At 47.1% G+C, this 21,915-nt stretch overlaps 1 protein-coding gene across 2 annotated transcripts in view; it reads right to left on the reverse strand.

The window, feature by feature from the left end:
• Positions 1 to 3,001: 3,001 nt before the first annotated feature.
• The window catches only part of CKB (creatine kinase B), an 84,396-nt gene continuing 65,482 nt past the window's right edge, over positions 3,002 to 21,915 (reverse strand). Inside the window, exons 1-8 of one of the 2 annotated variants that reach the window (XM_086937859.1) lie at positions 15,734 to 15,818; positions 9,398 to 9,595; positions 8,078 to 8,232; positions 6,427 to 6,559; positions 6,139 to 6,310; positions 5,332 to 5,455; positions 3,952 to 4,141; positions 3,002 to 3,356 (exon numbers count right to left, since the gene is read on the reverse strand). In XM_086937859.1, coding sequence (XP_086793985.1) covers positions 3,178 to 3,356; positions 3,952 to 4,141; positions 5,332 to 5,455; positions 6,139 to 6,310; positions 6,427 to 6,559; positions 8,078 to 8,232; positions 9,398 to 9,590 — 1,146 coding nt within the window. In that variant the 5' untranslated portion in view covers positions 9,591 to 9,595; positions 15,734 to 15,818 and the 3' untranslated portion in view covers positions 3,002 to 3,177. Of the gene's footprint in view, positions 3,357 to 3,951; positions 4,142 to 5,331; positions 5,456 to 6,138; positions 6,311 to 6,426; positions 6,560 to 8,077; positions 8,233 to 9,397; positions 9,596 to 15,733; positions 15,819 to 21,915 lie in introns of those variants that run through there. The other variant, XM_086937858.1, reaches the window with a different exon arrangement.

Genomic DNA, 21,915 nt, shown 5'->3' on the forward strand with positions numbered 1-21,915 from the left:
TCTCAATTATGTGGTTAAGCTGGACGCTACAATCATTGCGTATTGGTTATGTGCCATGGTGATTTATCAATAGTACGCCCTTGATCTCTACATACAATTAAACTAAGTAGCAGATATCACAAAGAGCAAAATATACAATGCTGCATATTGAAAAACGGGACCAATTACCTTTCACAGTGGCAGTCTCACCATCCACAGAATGGTTAATTTATTGCTATAACATTACCAGTCCCAGCTTTCCAGTTTTCAATATTGCCTAGGACAGGCAAGAGGGAATGGGCAAGGAAACAAGGAACCACTTCACAGATTTCAATGCAGGAGTGGAAACATGGAAGTGTTTATAAGCAGTACAAACTGCAAGAACTCAGAGTGGTTCTCTCATGTCAGGCAGCTATACTTCACAGGGCCTGTAATGGTTCAGTTGCAAACTTATCCAGTCATTTGAAAGGGTCTCAGGCTGCCGTGGTCAAGTTGCTCTCTGAGACTTGATGCTGAATGATCAAGGTTGTTGTGAGATGCTTCTGGGCATCGCATATCTGGTCACTGTAGGCTCCAGGGTATCTTGTATGCAAGCATTGTTTCCCCCCAATCCACAGTCAGGGAGGCTCAGTTATGACCTTCATTGAATGTTTCCTTTATATGGTTTGATACTCTGAGCCAAATGAAAGCCATGCTTTTACAGACAACCATGCCCTTTACCTCAACCCAAGAGACTGGATCTTCAGGTTGTATGGTCCTCAGCAGAGATACAGGCAGTAATACAAACAAACTCCCTGTTCCATTTCACAGAAATTGTACAACGAATCTTAAACATGTGATATGAAGGGTATACTACACTTATTCGAGATCATATGTTCGAGTGTTGAGCACCTTTCAGACAAGACAGTCTGAGGGATTCCAGCCTTCATACACTTTGTATTCAGAAGCAGTGGATTTCTGCTTATATGGTTACTAATAGCAGGAACCCAGATTGTAATTTTTGTGCTACACAATCGACGTCCCAATCACCAAGGAGATGGGAAACGTTCTTGGATCGCAGATAGTGATCGCATGGTACTCCATCTGGATACACCTCGCCTGCGAGAACTAAGCAAATCTTGGTTCAAATTGTTTTGGCCAGTCTGGATTGACTGTTTTGCCTGTCCTCCAATGCCTGTTTTGCAGACAAGAATGCATGTTGGATCTCGGTCTAACACTTCCATTGGTTTCACCACCAGACGTGGATGCTTTACTGGACCAGATAACAGCCCATATACTGCTGTGTCCTCAGCATATATTCCCATGTTGATGTCTGAATTCTTTAGAGCCACCACAGGACACTTCAGCTCCTGTTGGAAATGAGACTGGCTCCTCTACAAGCACTCAGGCCATGGATGTCATGCAGGCTTGCCCAGCTTCAGCTGAGGGCAATACAGAAGATCTGTGCTTGATTGAACTGATCTGTGAGGTGTTGCAGGGGCTGTCTGCGAATGCAAGCAACAGTGATGACAGGAAACAAACATTTGGCTCAGTGTGCTAGAAAATGTTGGCCCTTTCAAAACACCCAAATCTGGAACTTTAAAAGAAGAAAAAAAGATGGTTTCTCTTGCTAAACCGCATGGCCTTCAGGCACTCAAGACAATATATAAGAACAATTTTAAAAGACTTAACGCTTATGCTAGACTTTTTGCTTTTAACAGAAGTTAAGTTTTCTAAATTTTTAGACTTTTTTTAGTTGGTTGTTCAGTCGGATGAGTGGGTGTTTCATATAGGCTCAGATAGTAACTAAACCTTTCACCTACATTTCCCCTGCCATTACACTACCTAACAGTTCTTTGTAGTGGCATTTTACCTAGTTCAGTACTGCTTCAATGACCTGGGAGTTTCTCCAAAAACTAGCCTCATTAAAAATGAGGATTCTTGGAATCTCAGCAGGACCACCACCTCCTGCATAACAACCATGTATGAGGGTCATCCTAGTCCGACATGACAGCACGATATATCTGAGGGTACCACTTTAGTATAAACACCATATCTTGGGTGAAAAAGATGACTTCCATGCAGACACTGACAAAAGATGCGGCGGTTCCTGCACACCAGCTCGCAGTGGTCTGACATCCCTCGCAGGGTGTCCATCTCAAAACCAAGGTGGGGTTTCACTTCAGGTAATGGTGTTTGCTTGATCCGAAGGAAATTCTTGGCTCAACACCTACATGCTAGTAGTTAGGGTTGCATCGTAGGAGTACACATTACTGCCATGTATTTTTATACATGTCTGTATTCTTTTGTTTTAGCACTTTGGTAGGAATCTACCATCCTTTCACCCTGTTGGCATTTAGAATCATTTATATCAGTTTGTCTTACGGTTGTATCAGCACACCTATTATACACTAGAAAGACCCTGGTTCAATAAATGCTTATTGAAAACATTCCCACCGTTCATTGCATAAATCTGAGACAAAGTAGGCACAAGTGACTGAGCAAAAAGTACTGTTTCCACGAGCCCTGATGGGACAGAGTGGTCATGTTAAATAGTTGTCAAAAACTCTTCTCTCCTTGATAAGAGGGGTGTATAGTGGCACTGTGAGCTAGCTGGTATACAGGCAAACATACCCGGAGGTCTGGAATCAGCCTGGACACCAATATAGGTTTATAGGAACTACACTGAACTGAGAAACAGCCTTAAGCCATGTGCTTCCTTATAAGTGATCACTTTTCGCTCACCTCCATCAAGCACACAAACTCCCCAGATAAGGTCCTTCCCCAGACTGAGCAATTCAAAGATTTAATCCCTTTGTAATCCTACTTCAGCATGTTACATCCATTTTAGTCTGTGCTACAATGTTACACAAGACCATCTAGTTTTGTTCAAGAAATGTTAATGTGGCCCAAGAGCTTCTGGCAGAGACAAAAAAAGAATCTGATACATAGATCCTTTGAAAAAAAGGCCAGCTGCAATACATAAAATGTTATCAGGCATGTGTGAATTTGTCCTAGATTAAGATTAACGGACCACAATGAATCAGGCAAAACAATACTTTATTTTTTTAGTGACATTTCAGCAGTCAAAAAAATAAATCTCTAAGCACAGACGGATGGAAGACTTTCCTACGGTGTTACATAAGGTGGGCATTTTGATCAAGGTCTTTTTGGAGTGTTTGCAATTTAATAAATAGAAGCATGGAATGGATATTCTTCTCATTTCTGAGCGGGCATGAGGCAGTCGATGGACTTGCCTTTCTCCAAGTTCTTTTCCATTTCAATCAGCAGCTTCACACCATCCACCACCATCTGTACCAATTCTACTTCTGAAAAGCCGAGGCGATCAGCATTGGAAACATCAAATACACCTCCAACAGCAGCAGTGTCTACCCCACCTGAAAGGAAGGAACACAAAAGCAGTTAAGTCAGTGGTCAGTATTTACCTTTATTTTACTGGACAGCCCTGCAAATGGACACTTCCTGTTCACAGGTAGAGAATCAGTTTCAAGATGTTCTGCCAAAAGACCAAAACAAGACGTACTTCCTGGACAACAAATCAAGTATCACTTTCCTTAGAGGCAACAGATACAGAATTCATGTTATTAGTTAACACATCTAGACCACCCCTGAGCGTGCCCAGGTGGAGTAATCGTGTCTGGTTATACGTTAATGTAGCCAACTTCCCTGTGTTTATTAAAGGTACACCTTTATTGGATATTTAGTCAGTCCACACAAACTAACAACTCTAAGAACCAATGGGGAGAAGATTTGTTAAGTGTGACAAACAGATAGGCATGTTTCAGAGTGGAGCCTTTCACCTTATGCTTCACAACACTGCAATAAACTCGATGGCTGACACTAGCCCAGCATCACAAGGTAACCATGGTCACTGCCACCCTCAAGTAAGGCCACAGCCCTCCACTCCTAATAGCTCCAAGTCACGAGGGCATGCCATCCAAAATAAAATCTAAATGTTTTAATAAGGCTCACCTGTTCCTCGCTTCTGGAGCCGTAGCCTTTTCAGGATTTCTCCGAACTTCTCATGTTTTCCTAGATTTGGCAGCTTCACGTGAACACCAGCGCGGAGGCCTGTGCCAAGGTTGGACGGGCAAGTGAGGATATAACCAAGGTGTTCATTCCACATAAACTGGTACCCTTTGTCCTTGACCAGCTTCTCAATCTGAAAAGAATAGCAAGGACATGAGTTTAGGTTATGGTCAAAGCATTAACCACCCACCCCCCCACCAGTGTGCTTTGGCTGCGAGATTGGAATAAACTTTCAGATCAGTACTGTCAGCATGACCTTACAGAGTGCATGGAGTTTAATTCTAAATTCAAATGTTGGTCTTTAATCAGGCATTGCTTTATCTACACCACCGGACAGTCCTGTGGTGGCAAGCAATGTTTAGGTGGTCACTATTCTTCCCATTCCAGTACTGGCACAAAACAGAGCCAAAAAAGAGAGACTTTGTTTATTTACGTTTGTAGTATGATTGTCTTCGAGTAGCACCGGTGACTCCAAATAAGATGTACTGCGACTGCAGACATACATATCCACGGACACTGCAACAAGCTAATCACTTGTTGCCAATGTGTATAATCAGCAGATTCCATGTCCAAATGCTGAAGCCAAGCCCCTGACCCTTCACCAGGGCCGGAGTGGCCACTGGGCCTTGCCAAGTAAACGATGGAAAAACAAACGTTTTTAAAGTATGCTTTCAAACCATTTGTTTTGCTTTCTTTATTGAAAAGAACATGCAGGTCCCCATCAACAAAGTCAGCCCCCCCACCGCAGTAAAATCAGCCCCCGGCTTGGCAGCCCACCAAAATGCCCAGTAGCCAGTCTGGCCCTGTGTAGGACCTGTTCTTTCCCAGTTTATGTACATGCTGGATAACCAGTTTAGCAACAAATGTACGTTCTAGATGTACTTCAGTGATTAAGTCACTCCTGCTTAGCCACCATACGAGTCAAAAGGCCACTTATACGGACATGCATGTCCATTTCCTAGCCATTTCTCCACACGTGCAAGCTCAGCTATCATTCCCTCCTCAGCTGGGGCTCCAAGCAAATGTTATCGCAGACTTCCTACAGTGTGGAAAGTGTTCCATTAGCCTAGTTTGCCAAGCATTTATCCAGTGCAGATTCTATACTTAACCAGCCCTATCGATTTGTACTGAACTACTCTACAGACATGATCTAAAGAAAGTGGACTGTCTTGAGACCGCTTGGATATGGATGGCTTCTTACAGACAGATTACATCTTAATGCTGGCAATGTAAAACCAAAAAGCATACATATGTATTAGTCTAGCAGCATCCATGTTAAAAACCCAGAGGCTTGCAACCTACAGAGGCAAAATACATCCTTACCAGGGTCAGTCCAGTGCAGAAGCGCTGGAAGACTTCCTTCATATTGCCACCTTTCTGCATGGAAATTACCCTCAGGTGATCCTCTTCATTGATCCAGACAAGGAAAGTTTTGTTGACGTTGTGCCTAAAAAATAAAAAAATATATATAAATAGTGTTATGTGATTGTACATGAAGATGCTGTGCAACATGGACTGAGTCATGGTAGCCAGGAATCTGTAGAACGGTCTGGGTCTCAAACAGGTAGACCAACAATGTCCAACTTAAGGTTATACGAATCAGTGCACTAAATAGGCCTGGACGATTTTCCTTACAATCGGGTAAGTTGTGTGAATTATATTTCTGCTTTCCACCTACTTTACGTATAGGGGACTGCTTTAAGAAATTGCCATGCACTCCATACCTCAAGCAGGTGTTTTTTCCTTAATACTTCTGCATGTGAGGAAATTTCCCAACAGTTTTCACATAAGCAACCATGTGATACATTTTTTTAACATCCAGTTTTTGCAAATATTGCACAATTTCACAAAACCATGATTTGTTAATTAAGCTATTGTAGGTATACAGGAACTGAAAGTTACTGCGAGTGCAATTGTAAAACCTTTTATACGAAGGTATTGAAACATTAAGTAGACTACTACACTTGAGGTATCAGGGTATGGTCAAGTAGCTCAAATAGTAGGGTTGAAATGAAGGACGTCAAGAAAAGGTTCGAACAATGTTGGAGGGTAAATTGCAGTTTTCACAAAAGACTTCCCAGACAAATCTGACCAAGGGTTCACACAAACCGCCACAGCTTGAAAACGTACCAAATGCCCCTGCCGTCTGGCCAGTCTCGTGCCATTCCAGAAGCAAGCAGCAGGGGAGAGACCGGCTTGTCAAACAGGAAGTGATCATCAATGAGCTGCTGCTGCTCTTCGTCGGTCATGTTCTTCAGGGCATAGTACTTTCCTGCCAAGTCTCCTTCGAGACTCGCCAAGGCTAAAAGACATGGATACATTCTTAACACTTTACTTAATTGAAAAAACAGTTAAGAAGGTTAGCAGAACTATACCAAGTCACATTCAGTGATTATGCCAGAAATGTACAAGTCATACCTTCTATGGAAAGCTTCTCGACTGCTCTTCTCTCTCCTCGACTGCAGTGAGGCGGCAGGCAAAACCCACGGATGCTTCTTCCGGTACGAACACGGGTGCTGAGGACATAGTTGGGGTCCATGTCATCTCCACCCTAAAAGTGAATATAGATCATGGATTAAAGTGAACTACGAACAACTTGCTTTCTGTGACTGGAGATGTCTATATGACCAGGTGCCTTTTCCATGCTTAGGTCTAATTTAGATTGACAGATACTAGTGTAGTATTTATTTTCAACTACGAAATAGCCTTTCATCTATGGCCCTCTGGGGTGAGGCACATAAATAAGCAACACTGAAATGTCTCTATATTAGATTGTGAATTACACTAAACATTGTTGGCAAATGCTGGCTTTGTTTGTATGTGTGCTTTGCAGTCCAAAATAGAAGTACTTTAAGCCATAGGTTCCAAAGACTATAGGTCACTGGATTCCAGTAACAAATTGAAGGTCCACAGAAGGGGAAAGTAAAACCACTGCAATAGTCAAAACTCACTAGGCTACATCGCCAAAACCGACTAGTCAAATTCTGCATATTTGGACTCCTGACTTCTGTCAGTACTTCAAAGGAAAAGCACTATACATTCCAAAACATCCAATAAAAATCGGACTGGCTGCAGTCTACTAACTGCACATGCCCGGTGCAGTCTAATTTGTCAATGCAGCTGTCCAGCACATCATGAAAAGCTCATAATAGGCCATAGCAGCAAATGTTAGCAAAGAGTACATTTGTTAAAGCTTGGATCTGAGAGCAATGCGGTGGGAACTTTTATGGGTGGCTCGTTGGTTACTGCATTATGCCAGTTACCAGTCGGTGACTCAAGTTCGAGAGAGAGGGGTGGGGGGGTGGGGGTCAGCCTCCCAGGGGCCACTACAGATCTGGGATGGGGGTCGTTCAGGGAGGCCTCTCAGCACTGGAGTATGAAATGACCTAGAACTCCGCTGTACCAAATTTTAGGGGGCATAATTAACCGAGTAAGTTTTAAACTTCAGTTAAAATGGGGGGAGGGGGTGTACTTGACTCCGACATTACAAGAAAACAAAATCCACCATTGACACATTTTATCTATAAATACAAAAGGTGCAGGTCATACAGGTATAAAAGGCAGTACCAACTTACTCCAATGGAGTATACAAAGTGTTGGGGCACACCGGCAATACGCTTAAATGTTAAATGTCGTATACATTGTAAAGCGCACAGCTGCCCCAGCAAAGGGCCGTCCCGGCGCTATATACCGCTAGGGAACCAGTCCTGGCTTTCCCTGTGGGATGGTCCCTACTGGGAATCCCCAAGGTGGAGCCAGGCATCCCTGGCGTTGATGGGGCCGTTGTGGAGATTAGGCAAGCTAATGCTCAGAGTTGCCGAGTGGGACCCCAGGTTAGAGTAGGCACCCAGGCGAGAATTGTCGAGTCCGGTGACCCCGACGACCCTGCCGCGTCGGGAATTGAACCCTGGTCCCGGGCCGACTTCTGCTCCCAGGTCTGCCGCCTCTAACCAGTGAGCCACACCACTCCCACGAGTAAAGGAAGCCAGTGCTCACAAATGTTATTCTAAAGTGTTTTAACTGGACATTTAGTTGGTACTGAAATGACACTGGCAAGACGATGTTTCACCTTCAAGTTCTCGAATTTCAAGTCAGTCTTGTGCTTGTCAGTTGGCTTGTATCCACCATGTCTGTCACGAATGACTGGGTCAAGGAGATCCTTGAACACTTCACAACTTTCTTCATCACCCAAAACACATCCCACAGTCATAATGAAGGGGTGGCCTGGAGAAGGATAAAACAGAACCTTGTGGATACCATATCTCTGTTCACTTGGGAATTAATTTGAACACATTTAAATTAACCAAATATAACATGTAGAACAGTCTCAATGCAGGTCAGACAGCACATACATTGTAAGCAATTCACCATTTGCCCAAATAAAACATTTTAAAAAAACTGGCCCAGTTGAAGTCGGTTTACTATGTGTCCTGTCAACCATGATAGTCACACTGCTGAAAGATTCACCCCCTGAACCTAGACCACTGAGGACAGTGCACATTATCTGCGGGCTTTCTAGCTCCCGACTTCAGAAACAGGAAGCAGAAATCACTGTTCAGCCTGTTTAACTGCATTTGGCCATCCCAGGTGATATAAGTTTGACGGCTTACTATTGACCACAGTGTAAACACAGCTGTGGTCTGAATATTCTAGAGATCTGTTCAGAGTGATGAAACGCATGTAAATTACATTCAATCTACAACATGCCTGTACATATGCTCCATCAAGTGTGCCCACCATGCAGCCTATTTTGGGTTACTGCTTCACAGCTATTAAAGCCACTCAAAGCTAGTTTGCAAAGGTAATTTGTTTAAAACTACCTTCATGCAGAAACAGTTTCACATGGCTTTCCTTAGACCATTTCCCTTCCACTAAAAGGAAGTACTATAGGCGGCCAGTGTATACGTGCACCAATGATGTAACTGGTTCAGTAGGAGAGGCTCTGGGTAGTGGCTGGTTCGTGGCATCAGGGCTTCAGACCTGGTAGAGAGTCAATTTTCAGACTGTTTGCAGTGGCCATGACCCAATGTGGTTTCTTATAGAAAGCAAATTACTCCTGACAAGGAGAGCCAACCAGTATTTCCAGAGTAAAGTTAGAGAGCTAGAGAACATCTTAAGGGGACGAAACCCAAATCCACACGGATAACAAAGAAGCCTCAACTTGCCTTTTCCAATGAAGAATCCCTCTTAAATAACAATGCATTTCAAACACGTATTCCAAGTTGCCATACGTGTGTATACACACGTACATACGCATAGCTGAAGTGACTAAACAGTAGAGATTCTACAAATTTAAGCGAGGTTTGATGAATTTCAAAAGTGACATCCATTAATCAACCCAAGCTGTTTTGTAGCAACTTCCAAAGCAGTAATAATGATGGGGCTTTACCTGGATTGTCAACCCCAGTTTGAATGACATCGTCGATAGTAAATCCACTTGGTGTTTCCTTGTCCCTTAACTTGTTGTACATCTCCAAAGTGAGCACCTTTGCCATGTGATTGTTGTGGGCGCTCAGGTCTGGGAATTCCTCTTCTACAGGATACTTCATTTTCTGTTTGTTGTGGGTGTTGCCGAAAGGCATGGTTTCTAGAAATTACAATGGTGACAAATCCATTATAGGTACAGCTATGCTGGTAAATGAAAAACATCCACATTGTCAGTTCTGATGTCTTAGCAAGTGTTCAATCATACAATTAATACAGCCGTTAACTATATTAAGTCTGCTTAAGCTAGCATTTGTTGCATCAGTAATTTTCTTAAGCCATGTATGTATCTGAGATATTAGCATGCAGAAAAAAAAACGCGTTACCAAGTGTAGCATTAAAGGATACTAAAAGGTGCTTAACGTGGGCAACCGAAGCAAAACAGTTACAAACCAGACTGACAGATTCGTACAGAACACTAACCCAGTTATCTTACAAATGCCCATCTGATCTACGGTGATGCCATCAAAGGAATATAGGTATTGGCTGCCATCAAAGGAATATAGGTATTGATGAAGCCAAAGTGCCTGGCTTACTTGCAGTACATAGAATAGCCACAGAGCGGCGACGTTATTCCACGCATGGGACTAAAGCATGCCAAGCGCCACACCAAAAGAGGGAATAAGTGCCTAACGCGATATAACATGGCCATGCATTGCATGCAGTACTGATGCAATGTCATTTGCGAGCACGAAAGCGGTCTATAGCCGGACGCTAAAAACAGTAACTTTGTTAGTTTGACATGGAGTGTAAACCATAGGGGTGGATTCTTCCTTCAGTGCACGAAAATGTGAACTAAACACACGACTACTAGTACAATACACGCGTAGTAAGTACGCTATGAAGCCTTAGCGGAAATTCATTTTAAAAGAAGCAAGCATGAGAACATGAACGAACAGACACAAGCCAATCGAGACATTGCTTGCCCCCCCCCCACCATGTATATGCTTTTTTTTCAATAACAATTTACTGAAATAAAAAAACATAAAGGCTAAAATTGTGAAATTCTGCCGTAAATGGATGACATATTAAACCGATGTCCTGTTTTATATATTACAAGAGAGCTGTTGTAAACTGTCAACATGCAAGCCTTAAACATTCCGTACAAATACAGCGAGTGAAGCACTGTCACGAAATCCGTGGCGTGAAAGTACAGATGCTCTCCCTCCATGAAAGCATGCGTCAATCCGATGCACCCGGCATTCCGAAGGCTCCAAGTTTCAAGCAACTGAGATGAAATGTATTGCAGAAAGGGTTCGACATTCAGAGGGGTAAATAATGGCGGGGTGACCGCTTCCGTAAACCTGCGGTATAACGCCGTGTTGTGTCCCTGGTTTGCTGCCCTGCAAGTGTCCGTACGGGGGCGAACGCGACAGCATTAAGGATTTTCAGGGCATGTCCAAGTACCGTTTGAGTGACTCGGATTCTGAAAGTGAACACTATTGTTGGCCTTACGCTATCGTCAATTGGCCAAAAAAAAAAAAAAAAGTTATATAATTCAACAAAAAAATATATATATAGTCGCAACAGTTCCAAGCAGGGAGGCACAACATACTGCTTGCCCAGGGTCCCAAAAACCCCGTTCCACCTGCGATTTTAGTTGTCGGTGTGTTGGAAACATAGTTTGAGGGCGTTGAGGGGCCCAAGAGTCGGAGAGGGGGGGGGGGGGGACAAAACACGTGCTAGTATACTATAGAAATAGTTAATTAACCCTTTTTAGAGCCAGAACAGGTACACTGCTGCAGACAGCTCCTGCGCCCCCTGAAGGTCGGCGGCCTGTTTAATTCGTGCCTTGCTTCCCTCCACGGCAGTCTTGCTTGTAAAGCATTTCTGTCTGAACAACATTACAAAAGCATAGTGGTGATAAATTAGGCCCCCCCCGGAAGGTCCTTCCGAGAAGAGCTGGGCCATGAACGTCCGGAGGGATCTGTATGCCAATATATAAGTAAAGTAGGAAGATCTCATTTGCTTTAAGAGTTAAAGATCCCAGCTAGTATTAAATATATCGACAGTAAAACAATGTCCATTCTTGACGCATAGGAAGTACTGCGTTACGAGTTCTTTAGTAAAACACTATACAATCTAGATTTGTTACAGACCTCTGCCGACTTCTTTTAAATGCAGGCACTAAACTGAACTCATCCGCAAGAAATCTGTAAAGCCTGCGACGAGAAAGGGTACATTTGGTGCATTCCCGGCAGCCAGCATTGGGAGTGCCCCAGCCCGTGTCTGTTCTATGGTTGTAGGGCAAACCGCGGCATACCAGTCGCAGGGTCAAACCGGAGCTGCGTCACAAAAGCGATTCTAGCAGTGACTCTCCACGAGGATGTGTCCGGCCATGTAGGTGCTAGGATAAGCGCATTAGATCAGAAGGCAGTGGTTGCCCTGACGTGCCTGCCCCTGACCTCTGATAGCCACGCAGGCCGCACCTGGCAGGATTAGGATTACACGGCACTAGAGCCACCAGCAGCGCCGTCGGATGTACACCTCCTGCCCAACTCGAACAGTCCACTGCCAGAGTCAGAACCGAGCTATTCGGGGAGGTGGCTGTGGGATCACTAGAAAAAGGCAAGGCCTGTCATTGTCCAAATAAGGGCACTGTTTCGAACGAGAATATATTTATTACCTGGATTCAAGACTGACTGAGACCCTCGCTGTATCCCGTCACTTCAGATGTGACTAAAGTAAAGGCACCTTCTGGTCACTGAATATAGAGTCGCAAATTCAATATCAAAGTCAACCAACTCGAAGACACTGGTAGTCAACCCACGCATGTGCTGGTTTAAAAAAAAAAAAAAAAAAAACACTGCAGGGGCGACCTCTAATGCTTCAAGACCAGTAGGTGGAATATTACCTTGCCTCTGGCGAAGTCTAATTAATGTTAGTTGAATATTCATTACAACTCGTGTACAATTTGCAATAAAAAGAATACAGCTTAAAAACTATTAGTACTATGAACCAAGAGTTCATTTACACACCCGTCAGGATGTCCGGCTTCCAGCCAGCCCTTCAAGGTGGACCTGAAATCCACTCGAGGCCTTTGAAGGCTCTGCAGACAGACTGATCCCATGGATGAGGAAGCGTTTGAACCAACAGAGCACAAGCGTGGGACAGGGACTCGCGATTTTAGTCATGCAACACCCGATGTTCTACGGTTAAGGTAAAGACTTCCAGTGACAGAAATTAATAGTAAGAGGTTGGGTGCATAGTGCGCCAAAGTGAGGCGATATCGTGCTATCATGTGTAATGCTTCTCAGCTACAGGAGGCGCTTGTGGGAATCAGAATTCCAACTAGGAGACTTTTAAGAGTTGAGCTTATATCACTACCCATTTTTCATGTGTAATGATCAACACTGAAGGTCGACAAATTGATTCCATTAATCTGTTTCGCAAAGTTAAGCCAGGTCCCATGAGCGGGCCAAAGTGATAACACAGGTTGAGAGATAAATGCAGGACTTAATTCCTTTTCCAGCAAACTAAAGGACCCTGGAATAATAGTTGAATTGAAGTGTAGAATGCACCCACAATATTCTATCGAACAGAAGTCCTATAGCAGATTTGGACATCAATTCCAGTATGAGTTCTATATAGGAACTTTTAAGAACCCTGCAGTCTTGTGTAGGCATTTGCATTGCCAATTAGAAGGGCAGAAACAAGAAAACATACTATTATCACTGCTGGGATTTTAAAATGCCAGATTTCGGATAGACACAAGGTGCAAAACAGAACCCCATGTAATATAAAAACTTGTATTGTGGCAGCAATAATCATACCCACATAGAACACACACAGGCCTGGCATTAAAGTGCCAAAAGGTTTTCATAAATTCTATTAGCTGTATGTATACGTTCTTAATTGTGGTGAAGGAAGAGGAGTAGCTAAATGAATTCTCTTATCCGTATTTCACACTGGGAAAATAAGTTGAACAGACCGTGTGATGATTCAGATGGAGACTAGCCCATCATGCACATACACAGGTTCTTGATTTTCCTTAGATTGTGCTGGACGGGTAAAACTCTGGGTGGCGTTAAAGTCCACTCCATGCCAATTCTTCAAAATGGTGTACATCAATGTGTGCAGATCGATAGCCACCAATACGGTTTAATGGACGCTGCGCAATTATAAATGGTCATCTCTACCCCCTCCCAAAAAAAAAATCCAACGAAAAGCGCCAAACGCGTGCAATAGTCTAACAAAATGTGTTCAGTAGAGGCTGTACGCATGTTAAAGATCTAACCACATAAGGGCCAGGTGGGTGGAGCAAGATACACCCCCTGAACCGTCGACTTAATTCCGTGTATGAGATAGCAAAGGGTATCTATCTGGGGTGCTTTAGTCCAAGTTAGACCGTCAGATGTATTGGTTTACAATAGGAGACAAATATCACATGCGTATACCTTTTTTAAAATAAAGCTACACGTTTCAGAGGAATGCTACCAGCTTGCAGCCACGACCTTCAGAGTGATGCCCCCCCCCCCTCTCAAGGGTGCGGGTGGCGGTCTCAAGCACGGAATCTCCGGCCTGTACAGCTCTGGTCTGAAGAAAAGCTCAGCTTCCACCTTCCACATCTACAGATCCCAGAGCTGTTCTGCATAAGGAGGCTTTGGAACAGTTCAGCACAGCCCATTTAAAACGCCTGCGCTCCTCTATGCAATCATTGTGGAATGCACGCGGCTTCCCTTTAATATGTAGCAGCTGCTAAAGGCAGATTGCCGAGGCATCGCGGACGCTTTCGAGGAGAAAAAGTCTGAAGTAACAAGCCGGGGCCTCTGCGGCAAGTCAAGGGGGCCCTTTAAACTGATAAAGGTGTGTGGAGTTCAGTTGGGCTATAGTCTGTTGGGGATCGTTTGGGGGATGGGTGTGTCATTTGCGTTACATCACATGTAACAAGGCGATGTAGCCTTTGACTGACGCACAACATCAGATGTGTAGGAGGGGATTACCCCCCCCCCCCCTCCCCCCACAACACGCTTGAAGAATTTTCCATTAGCATCGGAATGACCGGTACTTAGAATATTTCTTTGAATTACTCAAGTCTCAACAATTGATGGTTTAATCATTCAATCCTGTATTTTGACACGTTTTCCTTGGCATTATGGTGCTTTTTCAGAGACAAAAGCCCTCTCCCATCCTCAGCCAGAAGGTGCCTTTGGCCATGCTAGCGCAAATTCGTACTCCCTGTAGTATGTAAACATATCGCCAATAGCTGTATTAATTGCCACACTATGATGATTTGAAAGCCACATTCTTCGGTCTTCCTAAACGTCACTGTTTTAAAAAGTATTAATTGCGTTACATATAGTGGCTTACCATTCAGCGAGTTTAACTTAAAACGACTGTATGAGGATCTTTTAGCAAAGAGGTGGAAGGGGAAAAAAAACACCTCAGGTAGCCATAAGAGAAACAGTGTGCTGCACGCATACACTGATCTTGTAATACCATAACTGTGCACCATCCCTTTAAATTACGACTGAGCTTGTCCACCCTTTGACTACTAAAACCTAGACTTTCAGAATGTTTACACATGAGACATTAACAATTATAAATCTGCACTTTTAATACAGTAAACACCAATAGATAGTTGCCATTCTGAAAAACGACCGATAATGGGTATGCTCAAGAGCCCAAGCTCCTTTAAACGTATAGGATTATGCCGCTATAAAAGGGTAAAATATCCGATCACATAACAGGGGATACGTTCGTTACCTACATCTTCAAATCAATGGTACTGTTCGATACTTGAACCCCACACATCCGCATGTAGCCGCTGCATTTGACACTCACTGCCTTTAACATGAGGACTACCATCTCAAAATGCCAAGTGTTTAACTAAATCATGCCGTACCGTGTTGTGTTGCTTATCCCGTTCTGATTATATGTAGGAGTACCCTACAGCACGAGACCTACTTATGGCATCCTGACATAGTTGGCCAGCATTCTGCGTTGCCTTCCAATAAATGCGGCCGTGGTTTTTCTTTAGGTGAGTTATGTTAACGATGCCGCACCAAAGAGGCGTAATGCATTTCCGTAATAAATTAAAAAGTCGTGCGTAGCACGTTTCGTCGAGAGATATTTCTTCCGACCGCACGTCTTGACAAAACGTAGGATCATTTTCGGTATAAAACAATGTTTTAGTGAACTCAAAACAAAGCAGTACAAATATCCATGAACCGTCTCCCTCCCGCGTCCCATCTTTTCACCTGTCGATGTGTGTAATACGAAGAGCCGCGTTGCACCTTACCAGATGTTAAGGGGGTCGTGGATGTGAGACTGACTAGATGACCAAAGATGCCCAACGTCCACCTCAGCCGCCTCCCTGAAGTGGTAAGTGCCTTGAGCCGCCGCCTGGTCTATATACGGGGCTCGCGCCGCGCTCTCATTCGCTGCCCGTCGGCCTCCATTCATTCGATTGGCTGAGCGGGCTAGGGAGGCTCGGCTTCCTACGGAATATGAGCTAGGCGCTGCCATTTTGTGAAGGGCCGGACATTTCAGGGCGGTGCGAGTGATGTGTAGTGCGTGGCTCGTTATCTTCTCATCTGCCACTAACGACCTTCACAATTTTCTTCGGTTGCGATTCGTCCGCGGCCTTCTAAATTACTACACAACCCAAACCGAGTTAACCGACTGTCAATGCCTTCAGCTCCAGCCTTGACACTCAGTGCGCCGTATTCACCTCTTTTTGCTTGAAACTTTCCTCGCACAGTGGTATGCTTATTTCCAAATTGTCATTTTAATGCGTGTTAGCTTGTTATTTATGAAAGGGCCCCGTTGACCTTGTTACTACGTCCGCACTTTTAATCACAAATACCCTAACTAGTTAAACAAGTAGACCTAGTAACCTAGGGGCATATTATCAAGAACGGCGTTACAATTATCGCCGCTTTAGCGGCAGGAAATTGCTGCTAAAGTGGCGATAATGGGCTTGATAATATGCCCTTGAGAATTCCAATAGAAGCCCATGTTCACACCAGAACTAAAGTGGCGATAATTGTAACGTCGTTTCTTGATAATACCATAGCTTCTAAGTAACAATCATTCAGGCTTGGTTCTTATTTTACTCTCATATTGAATCATACAACATGTGACTTTCAAAGTATACATAAGCCAATTACGGGGCATATTTACAAGGATGGAGTTAAAATTATCACCGCTTTAGCGGCAGGAAACTGCGGCTAAAGTGGCGATAATGGGCTTGATAATAGGCTCTTGAGAATTCCAATAGAAGCACATGTTCTGGTGTAAACTTGGGCTTCTATTTGAATTCCTCTGGAATTCTCAAGAGCCTATTATCAAGCCCATTATCGACGCTTTAGCAGCAGTTTTCTGCCGCTAAAGCGGTGATAATTTTAACTCCATCCTTGTAAATATGCCCCCATGTTGGTTAAGCATGTACACTGTTGACTATGGGTGCAAGAGTCCTGATTGCTGTTGTTCAGCTATCGAAAATCCTCGTCCAGTAGCGCATTATTGTTTATCTCCAGGTCCCTGTGATTTTACTAGAGAGTACCAGAGGGTGTTTTATAGCAACTGCTGATCGCTCAAGTTTCTCAGATCCATGCATGAGTAGATGCCCTGGTTTTAGAATAGGTTTAATAGGACTACAGTTCCCAGAATGCAAGGCAACAAAATGCCCCGGATGAGCTACTTAATCATGGACATGCGAAACATGAGAGCTCTGCAACAGCATTCAAGAATATTACTTATTGTTAAAGTTGTCCACGTGTGGGGGCGTGGCCTGACTGGCAATGGCGGCGGTCGTGTAGAGCGTGAGCTCCGACCAGCCGTCCCTTATCCTGCTTTGAAATCCTGGCCCTGAGCATCAGAAGTGGGCTCAAAAGACCCCTGTGGTGCCCCGGACCTGAGGGCTTTGTCCAGCGGCGGCGGCTGTGTGCGACAGGGCCGCAAGCAGCAGAGAAGTTCCGGCAGTTGCCACAGGCCTGGGCTGACCGTTGGGGCCCTGAAGCCGGGGCCTCGATTTTCGCGACGCCGGCCTTGACCGCGACTTTGGCGGACCGCTAGAGACGGCGCCGCGGACCCAGACCGGGCGCCAATTTTATATGTGGAGCGAGTGGAGGTAAGGGCATCCTTGTGGCTGGGGAGCTGGTGATGACGGGGAGACGCATGTAGATATCAGGCGCAGCCTTTTATCAGGGGACGTCGCGGGAACGGCCGCCATCTTGCGCCGATAGCTCATCCCTTGGTGGTCCTGGCGTAGGGAGAAGGCCTGGGTCCCTGCGGATCGGCGACTGGCGATTCTTGACCAGGACAGTGGTGGCGGATTGATGAGCCCCTTGGGGGTCCCCGGTACTGCAGTGAGTGGAGTGGGTGACTGGGAGCAGCGGGGCGTGGGGGAAGGACCCCCTCTTCCTCCCCCTCCCGCCCGCGTTGTGTCTCCTGGCTTGTGGCCCTTCCCAGCGATTGCTGTGCTCGGGGGCTGGATCGGGCCCCGGCGGGAGGTTGGCGGCCCTCTGGACCCGGTGCAGTTGGTGCGTGCTGGTGACTCTTCTGTGCCATTGCCTGGGCAGGCAGCCGGGGGGCTGACGCGGGCGGGAAGGCGCCCATAGACAGCAGGCGCAGCCTCTATACAAAGAAAGTCGCGGGAGCGGCCGCCATTTTGCACCGCTGGCACGTCCCTCAGTGGTCCTGGCGTGAGGAGGAGGCCTGGACATTGAACCTTGGTGATCCTCGACGGGGGACGGCGGTGGTGGTCTGGTGAGACCTGAGGGGTCCCTGGTGCTGCGGTGAGTGGATGAGATGACAGGGTGCGGCGGGCGCAGGGAAAAGGCCCCCCCTCATCCTCCCCTTCCCTTTTACATTGGGTCTCCTGGTCAGTGGCCCCTCCCCGTGATTGCTGCATTCAGGGGCTCGATCGGGCCCCGGTGGGACATTGGCTGACCTCTGGCACCTGTGCAGTGGGTGTGTGCCGGTGGCTCGTCTGAGCTGTTGCCCGGGCTGGTCGTGCGGGCCCATCGGAGGGGGGACCTGGTACCCTGATACGCGGCACCTAGCGCACTGAACTCTGTGGACCGGCGGCGAGTCTGCTGTCCGCGGACGTTGGGGCTGAGTCACCTGCTGCCCTCTGTGGTTTGACTTTTCTACTGGGGGTGCTATGCTTGCTTACACTTGCGACGACAGGTGTCCGGGAGGGGTACACACAGCCTGGAGCAACCCACATTGGTACGATGACGCGGGGCCATGCTGGAGGTGGCCACACTAAACAGGGGACCCTGGACAAGTTTATGGAGGCGGGCCAAGGGGCTGGTGGTGGCGGGGGGAGTTCGCAGGCAGCCGCCCTGGACAACGCAGCCTTGCTGGCAGCTATAACGCAGTCCCGGGACATGTTGGATGCCAAGATCGGGGCTGTTGGGGCGGATGTCACCCTGCTCCGTCAGGATCTGCGGAACGCGGTGGAGCAGATCACTGGCGCGGAGACCCGAATATCCAAGGTGGAGGATGACGTGTCCGCCTTGAAGAAGAAAGTGGCGAAGGAGAAGGTACAAAAGGGCCTGGCAATGAGGGTAGAGGACGCGGAACGGCGCGCCCGACGGAATAACCTCCGCTTTGTGGGATTTCCGGAAGGCTGTGAGGGGGACAATGTGGAGCGCTTCCTGGCCCAATGGTTGGAGGGCTGGCTGCCCCCGGACTCGCTGTCATGCTGCTTTGTTGTGGAAAGGGCCCATCGGGCGCTCAAGCAGAAACCCCCAGTTGGTGCTCGCCTGCGACCGATAATTGCCAAAATTTTGAATTACTCTGACCGGGATGTCATCCTGAGGCAGGCGCGTGTGAAGGCCTCTCTCACGTGCAACAATGCCACTATCCTCATTTTCCCGGACTACACGCGGATGGTGCAGCAGCAGCGTCAATCCTTCCTGAATGCCAAGGCTCGCCTTCCTGGCCTCAAATTACAATAAGCCTTGCTCTATCCGGCGCGGCTCCGTGTCATCTAAAAATCCCATACCCTGTTCTTCGATACGCCGGAGGAGGTGTTTCACCTGAGGGACGAAACAGTGAAAATCCGAGTCAACAAGGCTCGGGGGGGAAAATCGGACTCCTCTTTGAGCGGGAAGACCCGTGAGGGGCTCAGGAGTCAGCAGAATCATCGCAGGCAGTCGAGGTCCAGGCGCAGTTCGCGTCCTGGCTCGGTGCCGCGCCGGGAGGATCCAGCGTCCATACAGCAATTGGACGAATCATAAAATTTGGGACTGTCCCGCAAAACTGTATGTATGATGTTAATCAATGCTCAGGTGCTCAGTTATATGGGCTGGGAGCCTGTCCCCACAGGTGTGGGTTGGAGGGAGTGAGAGCCCTGTTCCATGGGCGATCGCTGGGGGATCCATTGGAGGGTGTGGTGCTTGCTCATCTGTTGGGGCTGGGCTGCGATCCGACCGCGACAGGTGCTTCCATGTGTAGGAGGTACGGGGTGGGGGGGGATGGTTGGGGTTGGGGTTGGGGGGTTTGTTTGCGCTATGTATGCTGCTGTGTATCTACTACTTTTTCCACATGCCGCGTCGTGGGGGCATTTGTGGTCTGTATTGTAATGTTATAATATGTCTGCTTCTGCGACGGGAGGGCGGGTAGGCCCGGCTACCCTGCATATCTTGAGTTGGAATGTGCGGGGGTGTTGGACAAGGTGAAGCGGGGGGCGGTTCTCTAATATGCCAAGAGGGCGGGGGCTCATGTCCTACTGCTTCAAGAGACCCATTTGCTAGGTACCAAGGCCTCGTGTCTCCAACGGTTTGGGTTTGCTCAAGTGTACCACTCTGGATTCACGAGGGGATTTAGGAGGGTTGCTATCCTTATCCACCGGAGGGTGTCCTATATCCATGACAGGCTTTGGGCGGACCCGAGGGCAGGTATGTCTTTGTGCAGGGTAGGGTGGGGGAGGACAGAATTACCCTGGGATGGGTGTACGCCCCGCCGTCACTACAGTGGCCGTTAGTGGAGAAACTCCTGTCCCTCTGGTGTGCCATACTTGATGCCCTTTCGATAGTAGGAGGGGACTGGAACGACATCATGGATCTGGATAGCGACAGGTGGCGGAGTGGGGCGGCTGGAGGAAGGGAGGGTGGGGGTCCCTCCACCAAACTGCATGCCCTGGTGACGGGCCTCGACTGAACGGACGCTTGGCGCTATAATCATGGCTCACGTAGGGAATACACGTTTCTCTCATCTGTCCATGACTCCTTTTCTAGACTGGACTACATCTTTGTTCTGCGGGTGTTGGCCTTTAGAGTGCTGTCTGCTGATATTCTGCCGCGAGCCCTGTCTGACCACTCCCCGGTTGCTCTTACCTTTAGCGTCGGCCCGACCAGGCAGCCATTTCGATGGCGGCTGTCTGGGTGGCACCTACTGCAGAAGAGCTACAGGGATAATATGGCCAAAGAAATATATAACTACTTGTCCCTCACTACAGGCTCGGTGGATTCCCCGACTACCCTTTGGGAGGCTATGAAGCCCACCCTGCGGGGGATGGACATCTCCTGGTGTGCGGCAGCCCACAGAGAGCGGCGTCGGGCATTAGTGCAGCGCGAGGCGGCCCTAGAGGAGCTAGAACGAAGGATCCACGAGGAGGGTGGGGGCCCCGCCAGAAGACAGTTGGTATTGGCCCAGCAGCAATAAACGGCAGTGTTGATGGAGGAGGCTAGGCAGGCTTGGCTGGCCATGCCCAGCCGAGTGTACAAGTGGGGGCACAAATCATGTAAGATGCTACACCGCCTGTGTCAGGGTGCTCTCCATGCTCAGCCGCTACCTCGGATTTTGGATCCTGGGAGAGCACCCATACTTGAACCCTCCGGCGATTGCGGAGAGCTTTGCTGTGTATTATGAGGGGCTCTATGCCTCCCGGGAATGCTTGGCGGCGGACGTAGTCCAGCGCTTTATCGATGATCTCCCCCCGCGGAAGGTCTCGGACGAGGTGCGCGATAGTTTGGATGTCCCTCTAACTGACGATGAATTGGGTGCAGCTCTGGGTAAATTGAACCCTGGAAAGGCACCAGGACCAAATGGGTTCCCGTGTGAATTCTTCCGGAGATTCCACGTGCAGCTGGGTCCTCGCCTTCGTCCCGCATTGAGGAGGCGTGTGAGAGCGGAGCTCTCCCATCCGGATTGGCGACACGCTGAGGTGGTGGTTTTCTTGAAGCCGGGTAGACCTCCTGAGGCCCACGGGTCCTACCGCCCGATCTCGCTGCTTAATACGGAGGCCAAGGTTTTGGCTAAGGCTTTGGCCAATCAATTCTAACTTTTTTTTTATCAAAAAAGGGAGGGAGGACAATTGATCACTTGATCAACGGACACTGTTTACCACTCAGAATGGTGGAAGGTCCAGTAACAGCTCGTGTCAGTATCTAGTACAGAGGATGCAATAGAAAGGTTGCTGAACTGTTCCTGTGGAGAGATAGGGGAGGTTTAGCTGGCGTAACCAAA

The sequence above is a fragment of the Lissotriton vulgaris genome, chromosome 9, assembly GCF_964263255.1.
Source record: "Lissotriton vulgaris chromosome 9, aLisVul1.2, whole genome shotgun sequence".
Taxonomy (NCBI): Eukaryota; Metazoa; Chordata; class Amphibia; order Caudata; family Salamandridae; genus Lissotriton; species Lissotriton vulgaris.